General features: G+C 35.1%; 1 protein-coding gene across 2 annotated transcripts in view; it reads right to left on the bottom strand.

Annotated features, from left to right (window-relative positions):
- Positions 1-1073: 1073 nt before the first annotated feature.
- The window catches only part of rcan2 (regulator of calcineurin 2), a 96124-nt gene continuing 77658 nt past the window's right edge, over positions 1074-19539 (bottom strand). For both annotated transcript variants that reach the window (XM_088939697.1, XM_088939705.1), the window contains 2 exons: positions 18455-18626; positions 1074-5215 (listed from right to left, as the gene is read on the bottom strand). In XM_088939697.1, coding sequence (XP_088795823.1) covers positions 5055-5215; positions 18455-18626 — 333 coding nt within the window. In that variant the 3' untranslated portion in view covers positions 1074-5054. The remainder of the gene's footprint in view (positions 5216-18454; positions 18627-19539) is intronic.

Raw genomic sequence — 19539 nt, 5'->3', positions numbered from 1 at the left:
GCTGTCCTTCGGATGAGACGTAATACCGAGGTCCTGGCTCTCTGTGGTCATTACTGTAAAAATCCCAGGGCGTTTCCTGATAAAAGTAGGGGAGTTAGCCTGGTGTCCTGGCCAAATTTCCCATTGGCCCTTACCAATCATGGCCTCCTAATAATCCCCATCTATGAATTGGCTTCATCACTCTGGTCTCCTCCCTACTGATAGCTGATGTGTGGTAAGCGTTCTGGCGCACTATGGCTGCTGTCAGATCATCCAGGTGGATGCTGCGCATTGGTGGCGGTGAAGGGGAGTCCCCATTACCTGTAAAGCGCTTTGAGTGGAGTGTCTAGAAAAACGCTATATACAGTAAGTGTAACAAATTATTTATTATTATTAAATTGGTTCTTATCTTTCAGTGTAATATTAAGCTAAAAAGATACTTTTCTTTTATAAGTAAATTATTATGGTCACCTTAAATCCATATGATATCCTGTGGGGATGATTACTTCTGTAAATGTGTCCTGAAAATCACTTTGTAGTATGGTGTGTAGTTGTCACAGTAGTTATTTCAAATATGCCAACTAATTTTAAAAGATCCCTACAGTATGTGTATATGCAATCTGTACTTGCAAAATGTTTTGACTGCAGAGGCCACAGAATTGTTTTTATTTTTTTTATTCTACAACAGTTATACCATTATTAGTTTTTTAAGTTCTCATACTAAGGTTAAGAACAGTTTTAAATAAGTCTTGCAAATGGCCACTTACAATCTTTTGGTGATATACTGTACAGTGCAATTCAGCTATCATGAGATAGATACTTTATTGATCCTGTGAGGGAAATTGCAGGTAAATCATCTGGGTGAATCAAGCCTACTCTATTGTTACATAAACATTCTTAGAGATAAACAGTCTTCAAGATTTCATGAAACAGTCACTTTTTCAGTTTTATTCTATTTACTGTTTATAGTGTGCTACTGATTTCAATTTTCTTCTTTATATTATACAGCATGTATGCATGTGTTCAATCCCCTGCTACCTTAACTCAGAACCAAGATTTTGGATTTTGAGCAAAATAAACACCCAACAAGCAAATTAAAACCAAACTCTTTACTATTGTAGAATCAGTTTAACTACTTGTACATTGCTACAATGAATATTTGTACAAAAATGCAGTAAAAATAGAATTGATTAATATGTACAGATATGTCACATTAGTGTAGGCAGGCAGGTCATACATGTAGATGACAAGTACCTTTATGATCTTGCACAATAATACACAATATAGATATTGTTTATCATCATCAGTGGTACTACTCTCCATTCCAACAGAGTTTTAGAACAACATACAATATATAATAATAAACAATCTCTGAATATAGGTGTTTGGAAATAAAAAATGTACATAAATGACAAGGTGCTGGATTCTTACTTATTGAAGGTGCATAAGAATATACTGTATAATCCAGAAATGAAAATGAGAATGTACAATTGGACATTTATTAGACGTGACCTTTTCCTATTTAGGGCATCTTAATTTTTTTACTCTGAGAAGCAAACATTCAGTGGCAAGAGCACTTCAGTATGTTTACAACAAAGAAAAACATGCCCTGAACTGTAAAATAAGTTTTCATTAAACAGTACATGAAACAATATTTTTTATTTTTTATAAATTCCCATAAACTACTTCATTAAACATCTTTACTTCATATAAGTAGTTGAAGTTAAGCCATATCAACACCTTTTCCCAAATAAAACATTTTTTTTCTTAATGTTCACCATTAACAAAATGGAGACATGAGGTTCATGATTTGTCCTTTAGGTCTTTCTTGTAAATGTGTTTGCTTATGCATTTAAAGTTAAAATGTACTGTAACTTTCCAGCAGAATTCAGGAACCAGTGTGCTCTTTAATTTAAACAACAAATTTAGGCAACTTTAGTTATATTAAGAACTGCTACTTGGTCTCTTTTCTGCTTTTTTGACTGTCATATAAACCATTAAATTTTGAATTAAATTATTTTTCTCACTAAAACTAAGCAGCGCATTAAGAAATTTAAGCAATTAACATACTGCTGAGTAGCCTGTATAATCAACAATGAAATACAGGGAAGCTTGTTTTAATCCACTCCATCAAAAGCTTACTGTTGGTTTAGCTCAACAAAGAGACCTACAGTAAAACTTTAAATAAAAGTAGTGTGATTAAAAATAAGTACAGAAAACGTCTATTGTTAATTCACTGAAATTGTGTTTTTCTTGTCTATTTGAAGTTTTCTTTATTCAATAATAGTGTGACTTTGACATTTAACCTACATGGGAAATACTGTAAATAAGAGAGTGTTATTGCATTTGAATATACTCAAAAATCACAGATCGACTGTCTTTTACCCGGTCCTGAAAAGTTCGATCAGAATTCAGGAAATAGTGAGAGCATATCCATTAGTAAATGAAGCATGGTATATATTATAGTCATTCATTCCTTAAACAAAATTATGGTCCTTTACTTCATGACTATAATCAAGGAAAAATCAAACACCAAGGACTGCAGCACATAGTCTGCTCATTTATACCTGTGAGGTATAATTTTGCAGTGCAAAAGAATATTGTGATAACCAGATGGCCACATCTGAATGATCACATTGGCAAAAGCATGAATGTCATTACCACAGTTTCACCAAAATAAATTTCAATATCCTACCATCAGAGCAAAATTATGCTATAATTTCTCTGTTCCACTAGAGCAGCTAAGCTTTCCGGTATAGTTCACCACTCCTCAGACAGGTCAAAAAAAAATAATGAGCCTTAAATGAAAACTTTATTTCTGACACTTTAACATCTTTAAAAAGTAAAACATGCTGAACTGGGCCAGATAAAACTTTCAGTACAGTGCAAGCTATACGCACGTTTTGTTAAAACAAACCAAACTGCTGTTTTTCATAGACAAGAGAGGAATATAACAAATATGAGTTAAAAGGCAGCTTATTGATGCTGCAAGGCAAATCTTGGCATACTGTAGCAAGGTTTATCTCTTAACCAGCTTGCATTCTTTTTAAATAAGAAACGTAGAAAGCTGCAAGTGCACAGAACTCTATCCAGCCCAATCGATCAAGAAATATGTTTTCCTTATTTTGTAGATAGTGTAATTTAAGACAGTAAAAGTGTTACTTTGAATTGCTGATTATACTAACATATACAAAATTCTTGCTGACTGAACTTAATGAAAACAACTGCAACCCAGTGTGATAAAATGGACTTTCTCTGAGAAAGCAATGGAGCTGTTGTCTCCTAACACCTCTTTACACTTTCTGTGATTTGCCTAATCATTGCTTTTCCTGGAAACATGCTTTTTTATACTACATTATACAGTTGGCATTATGCAATAAAAGGTGAGACATACAAAAACATCTACAATAACCTCACTTGGACAGGACATGCAGAACGTCATTTCCTAATTGTCTTTTAAGTTTATGGTCGCCATTCCAACTCCCAGTCTGCAATCAGACCTAGACAACTGTTTTCTTAAACCCACTGAGGAACACTGATGCAGTAGTTACTGCATCAGTGATCACTCTCATTGAACATCTTTATCAGATGTTTTTGAAAAATGTAGATCAATTTCAAATCAGGATTTCTAAGCCTGACATTCAGGCTGCAGATTAATGACAACCAAGCTTTGAAAATGAAAGTTCAGACGACTTCAATTATTATCTCTAGCAATGAGTCCTATAATTGTCCTAATTCGAGAAAAATGTCACGTCTTTGTCTAGAATGGATAATTCATGTTGAAAATCTAACACTGCTCTGACTTTGGAGACAAAGAACAGACTCAAAAGAGAAAGAAGAGGGGGGTTAATTAGTTTTACAATTCTTTCTACCATCTTGTCATCAGTTCTATAATAGCACTTGGAAATTCGAAATTACTAAAATTTACAATTAATGTTTTCCTTCTTCTCTCAATAATCATGCATCTATGTGCTCTTAAATGTGATAAACATAACACATGGTGCATCCACTAGAGGCACAACATCTATTAAGAATCTCATCAATGGGTTGTTTTCTGATATTGAAATGATTAAATGGAACAATTACTGTACCATGCACATTGCCAGATAGCTACTTAAGTAAAAAAAAAACACACACATTCACAGATTCAAGGTATAGCTAACAATGATTGGCTTTACATTTCTTTAGATTAATGGTTTCAATGAAAGACTCCAGGACAGCCATACAGTACTTTTAGGACAGGACCCTTGGAACAGACTAGGGCAAAAGGAAATTTGCCTTCAAGAAAGTCATAAAATTGGATTTTTCTCTTCAGAGACGTTTACACAAGATGATTGATGACCATACTTGGCCTGAAATGTTATACTTCCTGTCAGTAACACAGAAAGCCAGAGACACAGCTAGCTGTTGAATGAAACAGCTTTGCACAGCAAACAGAACAAAGGTAATGCACATCACAGTTAAAGACAGTGCTGAGTGCATGCAATTTTAGTATTTTAAGCTTTCTGTGGTCAATGTGATGGTTATGTAAGCATTAAGCTCAGACTAGCTTCAGGTTTTTAAACAAAATTTTGATTTATATTATGTGAACTCATGCAGCTCAGTGTTCTTCTTCTGTCACTTCATTAACTTTCATGTCCTTGTAAAAAAAGCACTCTTCGTTGACACTGTTGGTATTTGAAATGGTATGTAGTGCCAGATTGTACTTTATAATAATAAGCCTCTGTTCCTGTTGGTCACAGACTATAGTACTGTTTCCAGGGACATCTCTTACTGCCTACCAATGGCTACCAGACAAAAACACGGCCATAAGGGGTGGGACACAGCACACAAAATAATACCAACAGAACATAGCAATGTCATTGCTAAGTAGTGACTGCGTGTTACAAACAAACAATACACAAAAAGCCCCCTTTAGCCCTTTTGGAAGGCCTGACCAGATAGAGAATGGTTATTGAACATGAAGGGTCCTGTAAGGGAAAGACGATTGTGTTCGGTAACAAACAACTGCTTTGAGAGAGACGCTGAAAAATTGACGTTTTCTTTTGTTTTTGCTTTTTCTCCAACAACTCAGTTCAGTGAGACACAGCCGTGGGAAGATCAGGGCGTCTAGTTTGAATTATTTTTGGTTTGGGACAATTCTTTGGTTCTTCCTCTTCTTCGTTGTCGCTATCACAGACATGAACCACCACGCTGGGAGTCGACTCTGTTCCTGCATGGAGCTCATACTTCTCTCCTGTAACGAAACACAAAGAGAAAGGCTGATGTGTTAGCATCGCTTTGCTATCCCAGAGTGCCAGAGCAGCCAGTGTTTGCTTGCCTTAGTGTAATTAGAATGGGCCTGTAAAAATGATTTAGCTACAAAGAAAAAGATTTGAAGGCAACAGCAAAAAAATATTTTTCCCCATATTTCAATAATATCCCAAAACACAACTGCTCTGTCAACAAATGTCAACATTTTGTGGAAAACTGAACCCTAAGCCTACCCCAGGCTTAAAGCTTAGCTTTTCCTGAATCTCTGTCTAAAACCTTCCTAGTAATTTCATTTGAAAATGTCCTGCAATGAATCTGAGAACTGACAACTTTATGACTTTGAGAACTGAAACAGATCTAGTTGAAAGAAAAACCCCACCTTTCTTGCCAGTCTCATTTGTGTACATTAGATAAAAAAGAGTACAATTCATTAACTTAAATTAATTTTTACATACATTTTAAATAAATTGTTGCCTTGCCATTGTGCAAGATTTAGTCCTAAATTGTCACTAAATCTAGATTTTTTGAAGACATATTTTCCATGGAAGAATCCTTACAACACTAGATGGTGCTCTATGCCTATAATTGTAGCCATATGAAAAAAAGTCCACAAATGTCAGATCTGTTTCAAATAAAAAAGTAATTATTAAATTACTAACAGGAAAAAGACTTAAGCAAACCCTCACAACTAGTTTCACACAAGCAGAGCCTAAAACTATATTTGTGCATTTCAAATAAAGGAATGCCTTTTAAATGATGAAAGCATATTGCCAGTGAAAGAAGCAATTTCTATGGCAGTGAAACAATGAACCACTACATTTGTTACACTACACTACATGTGGGTACATTTTGTATTAAAAATAACCAGATTCTAACTGAAAAACCATGTTCTATTACTACTGTACAATTGTTTGACTCTCTCTCCCTATTATTAGAATTATTATTGAAATTGTCAAGAGCAGATTTTAAAGTGAATCATGAAATCCTGAGATTACAAGACAGGAATCATAATCAGATACACACCACACTTATAACTATGTATGTTTTGCCAAGATCACCTTGTAGAGACAGCAGTGTTTTATCAAGTGACTTTAAAACTGGTCCACAACTTAAAGGTTACAGTAGCTGTTCTTCTGCTGCACATGGAGCACTGACTACTAACATGATGTTGAAAAAAAAACTTTTTCTTTTGTAAGATATTGTAATCATGGTCTTTTAAGTAAATCAATTTTGAGACATGAAGGCATTATTGTGCACTTGGAGGACCTACAATTGTTAATGTGTTCCAGAGAGCACATGCTACTCTGAGCAGGTATGAACCTCAAAGATTAACACAGAGCAGACACCTGTAAAACACCACAAGACAGATTACTGCAAAAGGAAAATTTGGCCTTACTCTGAGTTATGAAAACAGATTCTGTTTGATATTTTGATAGGTATAGTATTGAGCAATAAGCATTTCATTAAAGGACTGATAATAATAATAAAACTGATAAATAATAAAAAAGATCCATGCAAAATACTGCCTTTCACAGGAGAACAAAAAAGTATTCTGTGTATACTGGTCCTAGTTAATCTGTGTTCCCTTTTCTGTATTTATGATGGGACGTTCCAATTAATTTAACCTTTATTTTAATGCCTTCAATCCATTATATTTAGGAATAGATTCAGCAAATGCCTATTTATCAGAATACTTGAACAAATAATCAATATGTTCCATATTATACAGCATTGAAGCTGTTCAAGGCTTAATGGTACACTGTAAGGGATCTTGCCTGATTGCACTGAGCAATGACTCAGTACTTCTTTCCTTAGGCATCACCTAATTCTGACGTCAATGCTGTTCACTAAAGCCAAGGGACAACTGGTCAGTGTCAAAGAGTGCGCAATGCTTGATCAGCTTATCACAGTGCCACCAACCAAAGAAAGCCATGAACATAAAAATGGCAAAAGCTTCACAAATACAGGTTTTTGCAAAGTATTTTTATTAAGGTAGTGGAAAATACACAACACAGGAATTATTGTTTGTAAATTAAACTGAGTGTTCACTGGTCTTGGAAATATTGCATGAGTCTGTGGGATCTTTGGGTGACAAGGTGATTGGGAACAGTGATTAGCATTGCTGCCTTGCAGTGCTGGGGCTCTGGCTTCCTCAGGACCCTGATTTGGAAGATGTGGTTAGAAAATGAATGGGTGAATAGCCGTGGAAAGCTTTAGGGAACGCCACAGTGTGGATAGTGATTAGGGCTCTGACCTCCGACCCAGAAGATAAGGTGTTCAAATGTCAGGTCAAGACATTTCACTCAAATTCTTTTAGTACGTACATACTCATTGTTCAAATGGGTCTCCAGGCCCTCACTGTAAATACAGAACATATTTATTATCTTTCCTTACCTGGTAATGGAATAGAAGGTGCTATATACATGTACTGTACATGTAAAGAACAATTATTCATCATAACAACAGAAACCATCTAATTTTAAAATAAAATTCTAATAACAGAAATGAGGTATTATTACACTACAGTATGTGATGGTATTAGATCACTAGGGACCGTGGGACATATTGAAAAATAACTGTAGCTGTGATGACCACAGCAGATCTGTTGATCTTGTAGATGACCTACAAGCCCAGTAATCCTAAACTGACATAAACATAACTCTTGAGAATTGTAAAGAAAACCATGCTGGTATTGAAAGATCGGTAAGGGGCTGTGGTTCAGTTTAATATGCTCATTTTGAGATACATGTTGTATAGTATATTTCCATAACTGTTGTGATAGGATGTGATATCCTATGGGAGGGATCGCAAGAAATTAACCTCCTATTTTGACCTGTGTCATGCATGTACAGTATACCATCCTTGGTAGACAACTGCAATACAGTCCTCAGAAGACCTGCAGGATTTTGGTCTGACTCTAAAAATGATATATATCCCAGCTCATACCAAATAATTCAAGAGTATGAAAGGCACAGAATTAATTTGAATTTTGTAAATAATTATAATGCAGGAATGCAAGTCTGTTCTCCAAAGCATAGTTCTGTCTATTCTATGATTTATAGTGAGCACCATTTTAATTTATCATCCACCTATCCAGTTGAAAATATATTGCTGTTACTGATGACCTAACATCAATATGCAAGGTAAACACATATGATCTGTATCTGAAAATAAATGAGTGAAGATGAAATGTCAAAAATTGTTAGAACACTGAACTCTGTATACAGCTTTTTAAAGCCAAAAAGTTCTGCTTTCACGATCGATTATTCATACAGCATAGTACCAATTCTACCACAAATGTGTGATCTTTAAGAATGTCAGAGGTCATTCATACAGTGTAGTGAATGCTTTAAATACAGGCTAACATGGTCCTTTCCCACTGTACCAGGTCAAACTGTTTTATCTACAGTATAAATCCTTTGTGCTCAGAATATACAAAATTCCTTATCATTAAGATGTAAAAAATTAAAACCCAGGCATTCAAAGCCTATGTGCCACTGTATTATCCCACCTACCTGTATTTCTTGAAACAATTAAATAGTCTGAAAACAAATATAAACAATGGGTGTCCACATATAAATTAGTCAGTCATATAGAACATTTTGGTAATGTACTGTACTATGAATGCAATAGCTAGAACCTAATAATGCTGCTTATTAATGATGTATAATACCATGACTCACACCTCTATTACTTCTTAAAGCTTTTGTTTTGGATGTGCTGGGGACAGATGGATGTCATCTTCATAATTGTGTTAGGCATGGAGTACTGTGATTCGCTGTCTATTTTTACCACATTCTTTCAACAAAGCCAAACAATTTCAAAATAATTTCTCCCTGATTCACTGTTTCTGAAATATACAAAATTCCTTAGCAACAGTCTAAAAATAAACCGCTGCAGTACATTTCAGATTTCCTTTCCTCTAATATATTGGACGCCATTCAAGACTGAAAAAAGGGGTACTTTATCTTCTTTACATAAACATTTTATTGAAAACACATGGAAAAAGTCAACATGCACTCTTTGCATACCAGTAAATGCACAAGGGAACAGCTTATGCAGATTTATACATCCATCCATTTTCTAACTACAGTACTTTAACCAATAGAGGAAAACAGGGGAGTAGGAGCCTATCCCTGAAAGCAACAGGCAGAATGCAGGATACACCCTGGACAAGGCGCCAGTCCATCGTAGGACACCCACAAACACAAACACATACGCTGACACTCACACCAGGGGCGAATTCTTACCAAAAGCATGGAGGAAAACCATGTGAACATAGGGAGAACATACAAACTCCACACAGATAACACCCCAGAAACTGAACCCTGGGCCCCAGTGCTGTGAGGCAGCACTAGTAACCACTGCAACTCTGTGCTGACACAGATTTACAATATACACAACTGATATATTTTCATTACATCTATTGTTGTATTATGTGAAAATAACTATGGCACTTATTTGAGGCAAGACCAGTACACTTTTTGAACTGTTGTAATTGTCTGATTGGAGACCTACAGCTATCCATTATCTTATCATTTCAATCAGCTACAGTGGCCAAGAGATCAGATAGCTAGATTGGTTGCCAACCTAGAAATGACCAGACAATTCCCAGGAGATCTGTAAGCCAAGAGCACAGTTAAAAAGGTCAATAAATTATTAATACGATTCCACTGGTTCACTCTCTTAACCTCTATTTGATCAAACAAACTACACCACGGGTGAATTTCCATCTTCACATGCCAGACTACAGAAATCTTCCCAATTAATCTGTGCAAAAGGGAAAAGGACTTTTTCCCTTTAGTAAAGACTTTACCTTCGATAAGGTCTTAGGTCTTTTATTTTACAAGAAAGGGGATTTCTTTTGGTCTCTATGGTACTGTATTTGACTCAATGTCAGGGTTAAAATCTATTTACTGGTTCTGTGGAAAGCTAGCCACAGATAGTTGTTAATAATTGTAACTAATCATAAATGTTGTGTATTTTTGTTTTTGTTACTAATTGTAAACACATATCTGTTCATCTATTAGCTTAGGTTTTAGCTTTGTTTATTACTTACTCCACTACTTCACTGAGCTAGGAACAGAGACCATGTGTCTACAGTATGTGTATTAGCACCCTGTATTCTCTGACAATGGGGGGTGTGCAGTTATTAACTTTTGAAATTTGTTTGCAAGACAAGCCTCATTTATTTAATTTCTTTACACCCCCAGATTGATATAAAAAATAGTGTTAAGTTTTCTTTGTTAGGCACACTTCCCAATGGAATAAATATATAATGTAATATAAAAATTAGACTCTAGTGCAAATCACATTTTAGCACTAATGGAACAATTGAAAATACAGTACAAATACACTACATCATGGTCTACTACACCTAACCCTAAACCTTATAACATGTCATTACAAAAAATTTAGGTAATAATACAAATAATTTATTGTATGATTCAGTAGTAGAATAATCCAGGTATTTAGGGAATCATTCTAAATTTAGCAGTGTACAAATATGTTTTGAAAGATAGAAAGAGAAAAATAATGAGCATTTCATTTACAGCTGCAGCTGCAAGTTAGAGGCATACTGTACAGTACAGTGTTGCTATTTTTAGTTACAAATCATACTGTATGTCTTGTATAAATAGTACCTAGTAATTACACTTTGTTGTGTAGTCTTTCGAGAATTTCATTTCTACAGCCTCACCTCAAGAAGCATTAAAGAATCATTAAATAAAGCACCACTACAATCTTAAAATATGCAGAGAATAGGTAAGAATTAAGATTTAAGAGAAATCCTGAAATTTGTCTTGAGAAATCATTATATCCCTGGCTTGTCTATTGTTCCTATTCAGCAAAAATATATAGGTCATGCCAACACACCACTTTTGTCCATCTTAGCAGTGTGGGCAATCATAATTTATTATGTCTTGGTAGATGCTTAACCACATCTGAAACCTTGCTCAACCAATTCCTTTTACACATTAACTAAAGATAGGATAGCACAGGATCCTGTCCTTGCACCAGTGAAAAAGTACAAGTGAAAGGAACCTTTCATAATTGCAAATGTCTCCTTTATTTCACCTTTTTGTTTTGATTTAAAATGCTTTAAAGATGCAATCAGAATTTGACTTTTTGTAAAAACAGAAAAGTGAAAATATTTCAGCAGATCTTTATGAATTGTAGGCAATTTTAAAAACTGAAAGTTAAAAAAATACAACTGAAAGGGGGACATTCTTAGAGTCACACCAGTGAGGCTTTAGAAGGGACATTCATTCCAGTAAATTATAGAGACCAGACACAGTGTGCTATATGTGTGTAAATTGTGAGTTGGTTGAACAAGTCATGCACAGGCATGGACAGAGGTACTGTAATTATGAGTGATGGCACTGTTACTCAGTTATTACTGCTTGGCTTATCTGAACATGGCACAAATACAGGTATATGCTATTCTTAAAGTTAAGTCCAAAGGATGAAGCCTTTTTACAGTATAGTGTCCCTGTCACTACACTGGAGCATTAGGACCCACACAGATGCAGCAGCAGATGCAACAACAGCAACACAGCAGCAACCTTAGCTTTCCCAGAAGGTCTCCCATCCAGGTACAAAAAGGCTCACACTGTTTAGCTTCAGTGGGCTGCCAACAGTTGTGAGTTGCAGGGTGATACAGCTGCTGGCTAAACTTTAGATGTGATACATTTTTTTAAAGGCATTAATCCTCTGATCCACAGGGTGATCCTCTGCGGTTGGGGGAGGAAGGAGATTACCAACAGTGCAGAGTTTCAGGGACATGTGGTAGGGCACATGGTTGAAAATGGGGGTTGTTTTTTCCATGTTACTGTATGTTGTAATTCTGTATTGTCTTTGTCTCTAAAATTAGAATGTGTTGGCTGATTTCTTGACAGCACCTTAATCCGTTGTTGATGTGCATTTCATCCCTGGCTTTTTATCCAAAAGGCTGATTTTCTTATCTCCAGTCAGATTTCAGGCATTTCTCTTTTGTGCAGTTCTCTACAGTTTAATTTAGACACTTGTTATCTGGGTTGTGCAGTTGTCTGTTGGATACATCTCTCACTGCCACTGGAGTATCAGGATGATCTTTCCTTCTTGCTGCAGGGAAGCTCAATTCAAATGATTCAAATGCTATTTTGGTCTGCTGGTATTTTGCTCTGATACTATTTTACAAAAATAAAAAATAAAACCAAAATCTGATCTTAATGTACTTATCAAACTAGATCCCTTTGGGAACAGCTTATTTTGAAAATAAATTAACAAGAAAGTTTTGATGTTGAAACAGCTGATTTATTGAGTTCTCCTTACACACACATTGCTGTTTTTTAACACATATACTGTATAGAAGATTCCAAACACGTGTTCAAACACATACAGTATGCAGGTAAAATATGTGTTGTATGGTTGACATTTAAGATTCAATGTATAAAAATATCCACAGCAACTATAAAGCAAATATGAAACTGGCAGGACATAAAAATTTAACAAATACTTTTAAGCAAACCTAACACTTTCTATCCCAAAGGCATGATCTTTAGATATAAAAGGCAACCATTTCTTCCACCACTGAAATACAGCACTTACAAAGTGAGGCAAATTTAATCATCCATTTGCTTAACATAAGCAAGTTGCCATTACTACACAAATATTGTACATGCTTGTATTTATATATTTGTGGGGAGTTCCTATTCTATCATTAATTAAAATATACCAGAAACAAAAAGTTTTGGTGCTTTTCATTTTCATAGTTACTACTATATACTGTATAAAGCATACTGTACCTTAAGGAGACGTCCCCAGATCATACAGTATGTATGTCAGGAGTTACTGTTGGTTGGTTGAGTTTGTCTTAGATTTTGTTCCAGTATCAGTAGTAATACATGCAGACACAAAAATACATAACTCTTTTATATATAACTCTTTTTATGCCATCTTCTAAATTGATGACATACTGTAAACTAATTTCCTTTATTTTTCACTTAAACTGAAAGTTGGTTTAGGTCAGACGTGTTAGTGTTGATACTGGTCATTTTTCATAAGCTTATCTTGTGTTTGGCCCAGATATTGGACTGCATACTGTATCTTTTTCTGATCTCCCACTTCAGATTAAATGTGTTTGGAGGACAGATCATAACAGCAGGACACACCATGAAAACATAAATGATTGAGTGAAATCAAATATTAGCTTGAGTCTGAGCTAGTAGTTATGCAATGCTTTAAAAATAAAACACTAATGCAACCATCTAAAACTGATGATTACGGTACTGATATGAGCTTCGTGCAGCTCACTGTACAACAGGCAGCAGAGTTCATTGCTAGTGACTCAGAAATCGGATTGCAAATACAGGATAAACTACAGATTATGATGATGTTCTAACCAGATGGAATTATGCAGTATGAGTTCCTAAAGAGTTACGCACAGCACAGCCAACTGACCAGCGAAGAATTACTCATCCGGATAAAAATAGGATACTGGTGCTGCATGGCATTGCTCAATTATGAAATATTCATTGAACAATCGATTGATGGCACTGGATGTTAAATTTGAAACGTGTGAAAAGACTGTTGTAGTATTACTCATTATTTCAAGACGCTATTTCCGTACATCGTGAAGGAAGCATTCAGGTAAAGCAGGGAAAAATTCTGAGCCTTCTTTGAACGTGCATCACCAATATCAGCATCTTGATTTATAAAGGTCGAAGCAAGGAACCTAATCCTCTTGTAAGTCGTATTCAGCATTTAACCAGAAATAAAAAATCATGCTGTCCATAAAAAAATTACTACATGGTGTGTGCCTCAAAATACTTACAAATTCTGCTCATGATGTGTTTTATTTGTATTAAACATATTTCTGATTCATAAGATACTGGCTTTTTAACATGTTTACATTGGCATAAATTGAGCATTTATATGTATACCCATACCAAAATATGTGAAGTGCATTTTAAAATAAACTAGGTATATTTGCAGACATGTTTGGAGAAAACTGAATGGTATTATAAAATAAATCAAATATATTATAAAATTATTCAATTTAATTAACCAATGTGCCTGAAAACTGTTCAAAATACTTGGTAAAATATATTTTTACCCATTTTTAAAATATTACAAGATATTCATTTTACTGTTTCTAAATATCTTGGATGAGTGGAACACAACTCATAAACATAAACAATCGAAAACATATTGTTTTTTTTATATATTAAGAATCTGATCACTAATAAAACAAAATATACTTGCAACAAAAACTCAGATTAGAAATGTATTTGCAAAGTACAGCTTTGTGCAAAGCTATTGTACTGTAGTCTGCAAAGACTACTGCTGATTTCTTTTCTTCTGTGTGAACCAACCATAAATACTAAACTCAGCTTAATTATTTTTGCAATGTCAACACATACTTGACTGAGAACTGAGCAGTACATTCTGCTGTACGGAAACATTATGGTCATATGGTCAACTTTATTAACTAATGTGAATCAAATCAGAATTTAAAATATATATTATATTTGTGTGCTACAGTAATCTGTGTTTCAGTAGGGTGCTTTCAAGCTTACTGTGTTAATGATGAAAGCATGGAACGCCAAATATGGTTTCATAATTCAGCATATATTACATAATCTTAAAATGATCCTTCTAAGCAGAACTAAAAAATGGAATAAGAAATGATATAAGACATTCAATATTGTTCTCAGTGAGATCCCTAATTGACTGGAAACGTGACTTTCTGAAACAGTATCCTGAAGAGAGAGAAATTAAAAATTATTGCCAAATTGTGATTTATTTACTTAGCTAGCCAGCCATGGAATGATCAATTAGACATTGATGTGCTAAAGCAAGCAAGATGGCCAAAATCTGAAACGACTGCTTTAATGTGAAAATATCTCACTTGCCAGGGTACCAGATGGAGTGGGCCCTGGAACATAATCAGAAAATGTAGATTCCTTCTCAGACACGCCTATCCTATTTACCAAACAATGACCAGGCAGAAACAAGAGCACAAATTTAAAAGAATACAAAGTAGAACTGCACAGTTCATTTAAAGAAATATGTTGAAATAAAAATAGCATTCTGTCAATTTGCAGTGGCATTTGGTATACTGTACATATTTATGGGACAGAATAAAGAAACTCACTTTCCTCTGCTACTGTATTTTTAGTGTTGATTATATAAAGGCATGTGGTTTAAGCCTACAACACAGATTTTGCTTCATTAACAAAAGCAGACACTTTAGTATTTTTGATTTCCTAAGCTCTAAGGCATATCTCACCAACATACAATACAAGAACCTAAGCAATATAACCCAAATAGGCATTTAAAAAATTACACCTAAATGCTCATCATTTGGAACTGGTTTCAGCCATACTCAAGAGACACAGAGGAAAAAATCTACACAATAAGCACAGCTGCAGCTTCCTCAGTGTAACTGCCTTACAAGCTCATCACCACTGATTTATACTGTATGTAGGTAATGGGACCACCTATTCAAGCTTCCACACCAAGCACGTCTCTGCATACTCATATATTAAGGTCCAAACCTAACACACAAAAATACCTAATAATTGTAAATGTAATACAGTAGGTTGTATGAGCCTTGCGCCTTCGTACAGTATAAGTTTAGTGAAGGATCCTGTTGCAGTTATATTATGTCTATGACATAATGCTTTGTTTATCAATTTTTACATTTGGCTTTAATACTGTAACTTCAAATGAAAAAAGGAATTGTCCGTAGCAGACCAATCACACATTAGTTAGTGTAATAAGTATAATATATTAGTGTAATAAGTATAATGCTGTTAATCTGTGTTCTCTCTGTCATTTTCTGGCTACCTTCATAATCTTGAAAGAGAGCAATGACACCATTCAAACTTTTAAAAATGGCATGTAAATTTACAGAGTAGTGACTTTAAAAACCTAAAATAGAACAAAGGTTTACCTACTTTATAAATAAGATTGCTGCTGATACAGCACTTCTCCCTAGCCTAGAGTTACAGTAACTTCCAGTTGCAAGTAAGCACTGTTTCTATGGTATCTTCAACCTTTTACTGACAACCTTTATAAAGATACATAGTCCAATAAAAAACAGGATTTCCTTTTGAGATCTTCTTTAACATAATTTAGTTCTCTGCATCTCATAAAATGTATTGAAAATCTCCTTGGAACTCTTCACAGTCCTAAATTAAATTGGAACAACCTTTCATAGATGACCATTTTGGCTTTTTTATGGGAACCCTAATGAAATGCAGCTACGCACACAGAGGTTAACTACAAATGATTACTCCAAGGTACAAAAGCAAACTTGCCAAGAACATCAATGAACACAAAAGAAGAACAAAAGAATGGAAACACTACTCCATCTGAATCACAACTTCAGATTTGGGTAACAATACTGTGTCACCATGGATACAGAAAGAAGATGACAAAATATCTAGACTGCAGAGGACTTGCCCTTGTAGATAAAAACAGAAGGACCTCCAAGAAAATGGACACCAAACAGCAGAATACAGACAAAAGAGTACACAAGGAAAACCAACTTTTAAAAGGTCCTTAGAATACATAACAACTCTTCAAAATCTACACAGTATCATCACGTCAAGATAGCAGTTTTACAGAAGCATAACCCTGTTGCCTATTCAAGCATTGCAGCAATTTTTTAAATTATGCAACACATGGCATTGCTGACCTGCAGCTTTGGGGTCATGGGTTCAATCCTGGACCTGGATTGCTATCTGCATGGAGTCTGTATATTTTCCCTGGGTTCATGTGAGATTTCTTCAGGTGCTCTGGTTTCTTCCAAAGACATGCTGGTAGGTTGATTGGTTTTGGGGAAGCTTGTCCTCATGTGAGTGTGGGTTTGTGTCTGTGTGTTTCCTGTGATGCACTGGCTTCTTGTCCAGAGTGTACCTACCATAACCTTCTATTGGATGAAGCAGTCAGAATGGACAAGTGACATGAACTACATCAGCAATAGCAGTTTTTGGATATACATAATTTCATCCTAGTCCAAGAAGATTTTGCAATCATGAACCATGAACTGTAAACTTGTGTTCACAAACTGGCATCTACAGCAATTCTGAAATGCACCCCAATGTGAAAAAACATTCATCAATGCTGGATGTATCCTACAATAAACATGCCTAAGCATTGCCTGTACAGTATACAGGGTAAATGACAACACATTGGGGAACCAATCCAAAAACCCACCCTACATTGCAGAGTTCATCATGATCAAAACCAAAACTTTGCCACCTGGATACATTTTCTTATATTGTATATAGTACATTGTGTCCGTACACATTGTTATATTATTGCATTGCATATGCTTGCTTTTGAAATATAGAACCATTATAAATTATAACATAAAATGCCTAAATTTTCTCTCCCTTGAAATGATCCATTCTGTTGAATTATAAATGATATTTATTTATGCTCATATTTAAATTGTATACAGAAATTGTATACACATTTGGTTAAAGTGAATATTTTTAATCAAAACACAAATGTTCACACTGAACATTTTTATGGATGGAATGTTGGCAAAAACTGCAAAGGTGAAACAGAAACACAGCATAGATATTTAAAACCATACCACAGAAGTTCAGCTTTTTGGTTTAAGATTTAAAGATTTAAGATTTAAAACAGGTAGCTTAACAAGTATACATTAAACCTGAACATAGTAAAACCTAAAAATATTGTGTAGTTTTGTTACTACTTTTTAGAAAGTTACTACATTTTAGAAAATGTACATATAAATATTTATTCGACTTTTCTTTGAATTCCAAATAGCAGGGATGTTTACTAGCTGAACATATAAATATCTACATATAAAAAATCATGAAATATGTATTATTTACAGTACATAATTAACTCATGGATTTTACTCAGTAAAAGAAGAGTGCTTTGTTTACTTGACAGAAATGTAGCACATGATCAAAAGAATTCTTCACTGTATAGCTGTACAAAAATGTACAATCAGGTTTTACTATTAGAAATTACTCACTATTTACTCACTACACAACAGCTTCACAACAGCTTTTAGAAACCCTCTGGAGCTCTGTTTTTGCATTTTGTATTTATGATGCTTGACGGAAGCATATTCCTTAACTGCCTTAACTGATCTGGAAGTCAGAGGAGGACTGCCACGTTACCTTGGGGATTTTAGTGGAGTATGTCACTGCAGAGAGGAAGATGTTTGCTTTTTTTTACATCAAAGAGCACTCACCAGGTCCTAGTTTTGCAACTGCATAAAGCAAGTCATAGTTGATGACAGGTGTAGCATCGTCAATCTGCTGCCATCCCACAGGGGGTGAGGCTGGGGGGGAGATGAGGAACTGTTTGGAGGGCTGAGGTGGTGCCAGGTGCAGGTTGTCTCCATCTGAGCCTGGATTCTGCATCTGAGGAACAGAGAGGCTTTTTCATCAACCTGCATTGTGTTAGACAGGTCTGTTTGTCTGAGACCATTGTAAATTCATATCTTCCTGCAACTGAATATGACACTTGACAATCTTTTATCCATTACTTTTCTTGTAACTCTGCTCCCATGGGCACTTTATTTTATTTATTTCAAGACTGGCGTCTCAAAAGCGGGAACCGCACCTACAGTATATTCCATTCATCTAATAAGCAATGGCCTCCCATTACTTCAGCATCATGACACCTGGTGGAAATGCAGACTCCCTCCTCTCTAGTAATCGCAGTTTGTTACTCATACTGCTTCTTTCAATACTGTCTTTTAGTTAGCTAAAGGACAAAGAAATAACGCATTGGGGATACATAGATATCAGTTGTGCTTTCAACAAAAAACCCCAATATAGTTTAGGACTACTTTAGACTACTCTAGTTAGGAATTTAAACATCATCCCTACATTTGTGATTCACATGTATATACAATTACATACTGTTCAAGTGCCTATCTTTATCCGATTCACCCTATACCTGCTTCTCTTGGCCCTGATGACTAGACCTCTCTGCTTTGAAACCCCGATGGCAAAAATTCACTCAGCATATAATAATAAAATCAAGTAAATCTTTAAGACAAAGTCTAGAGAACTCCCATTGACCTATTAGGTGGTAACCTAACCAATCCAAAAAATACCTTTTCAAACAGATTTCTGCTCCTGGGTGTCTACTGAACGAAAAGCAAAACAAAAATCCAATAATGCTTATTTCCAACAACACAACGCTGTCACAGATAGTCAAAGACAAACTCAAGTGTTCAGTGTTCTTTTCCATCATGATCAAATAACAATAATAACAAAATAACAAGAGACAGACACTGCCCCTAGACACACCTGCTTGAAACTTGAA

The sequence above is a fragment of the Atractosteus spatula genome, chromosome 2, assembly GCF_055471065.1.
Source record: "Atractosteus spatula isolate fAtrSpa1 chromosome 2, fAtrSpa1.hap1, whole genome shotgun sequence".
Taxonomy (NCBI): Eukaryota; Metazoa; Chordata; class Actinopteri; order Semionotiformes; family Lepisosteidae; genus Atractosteus; species Atractosteus spatula.
Note: the sequence above shows the minus strand (reverse complement) of the source record. Positions and strands in the feature narration are given on the sequence as shown.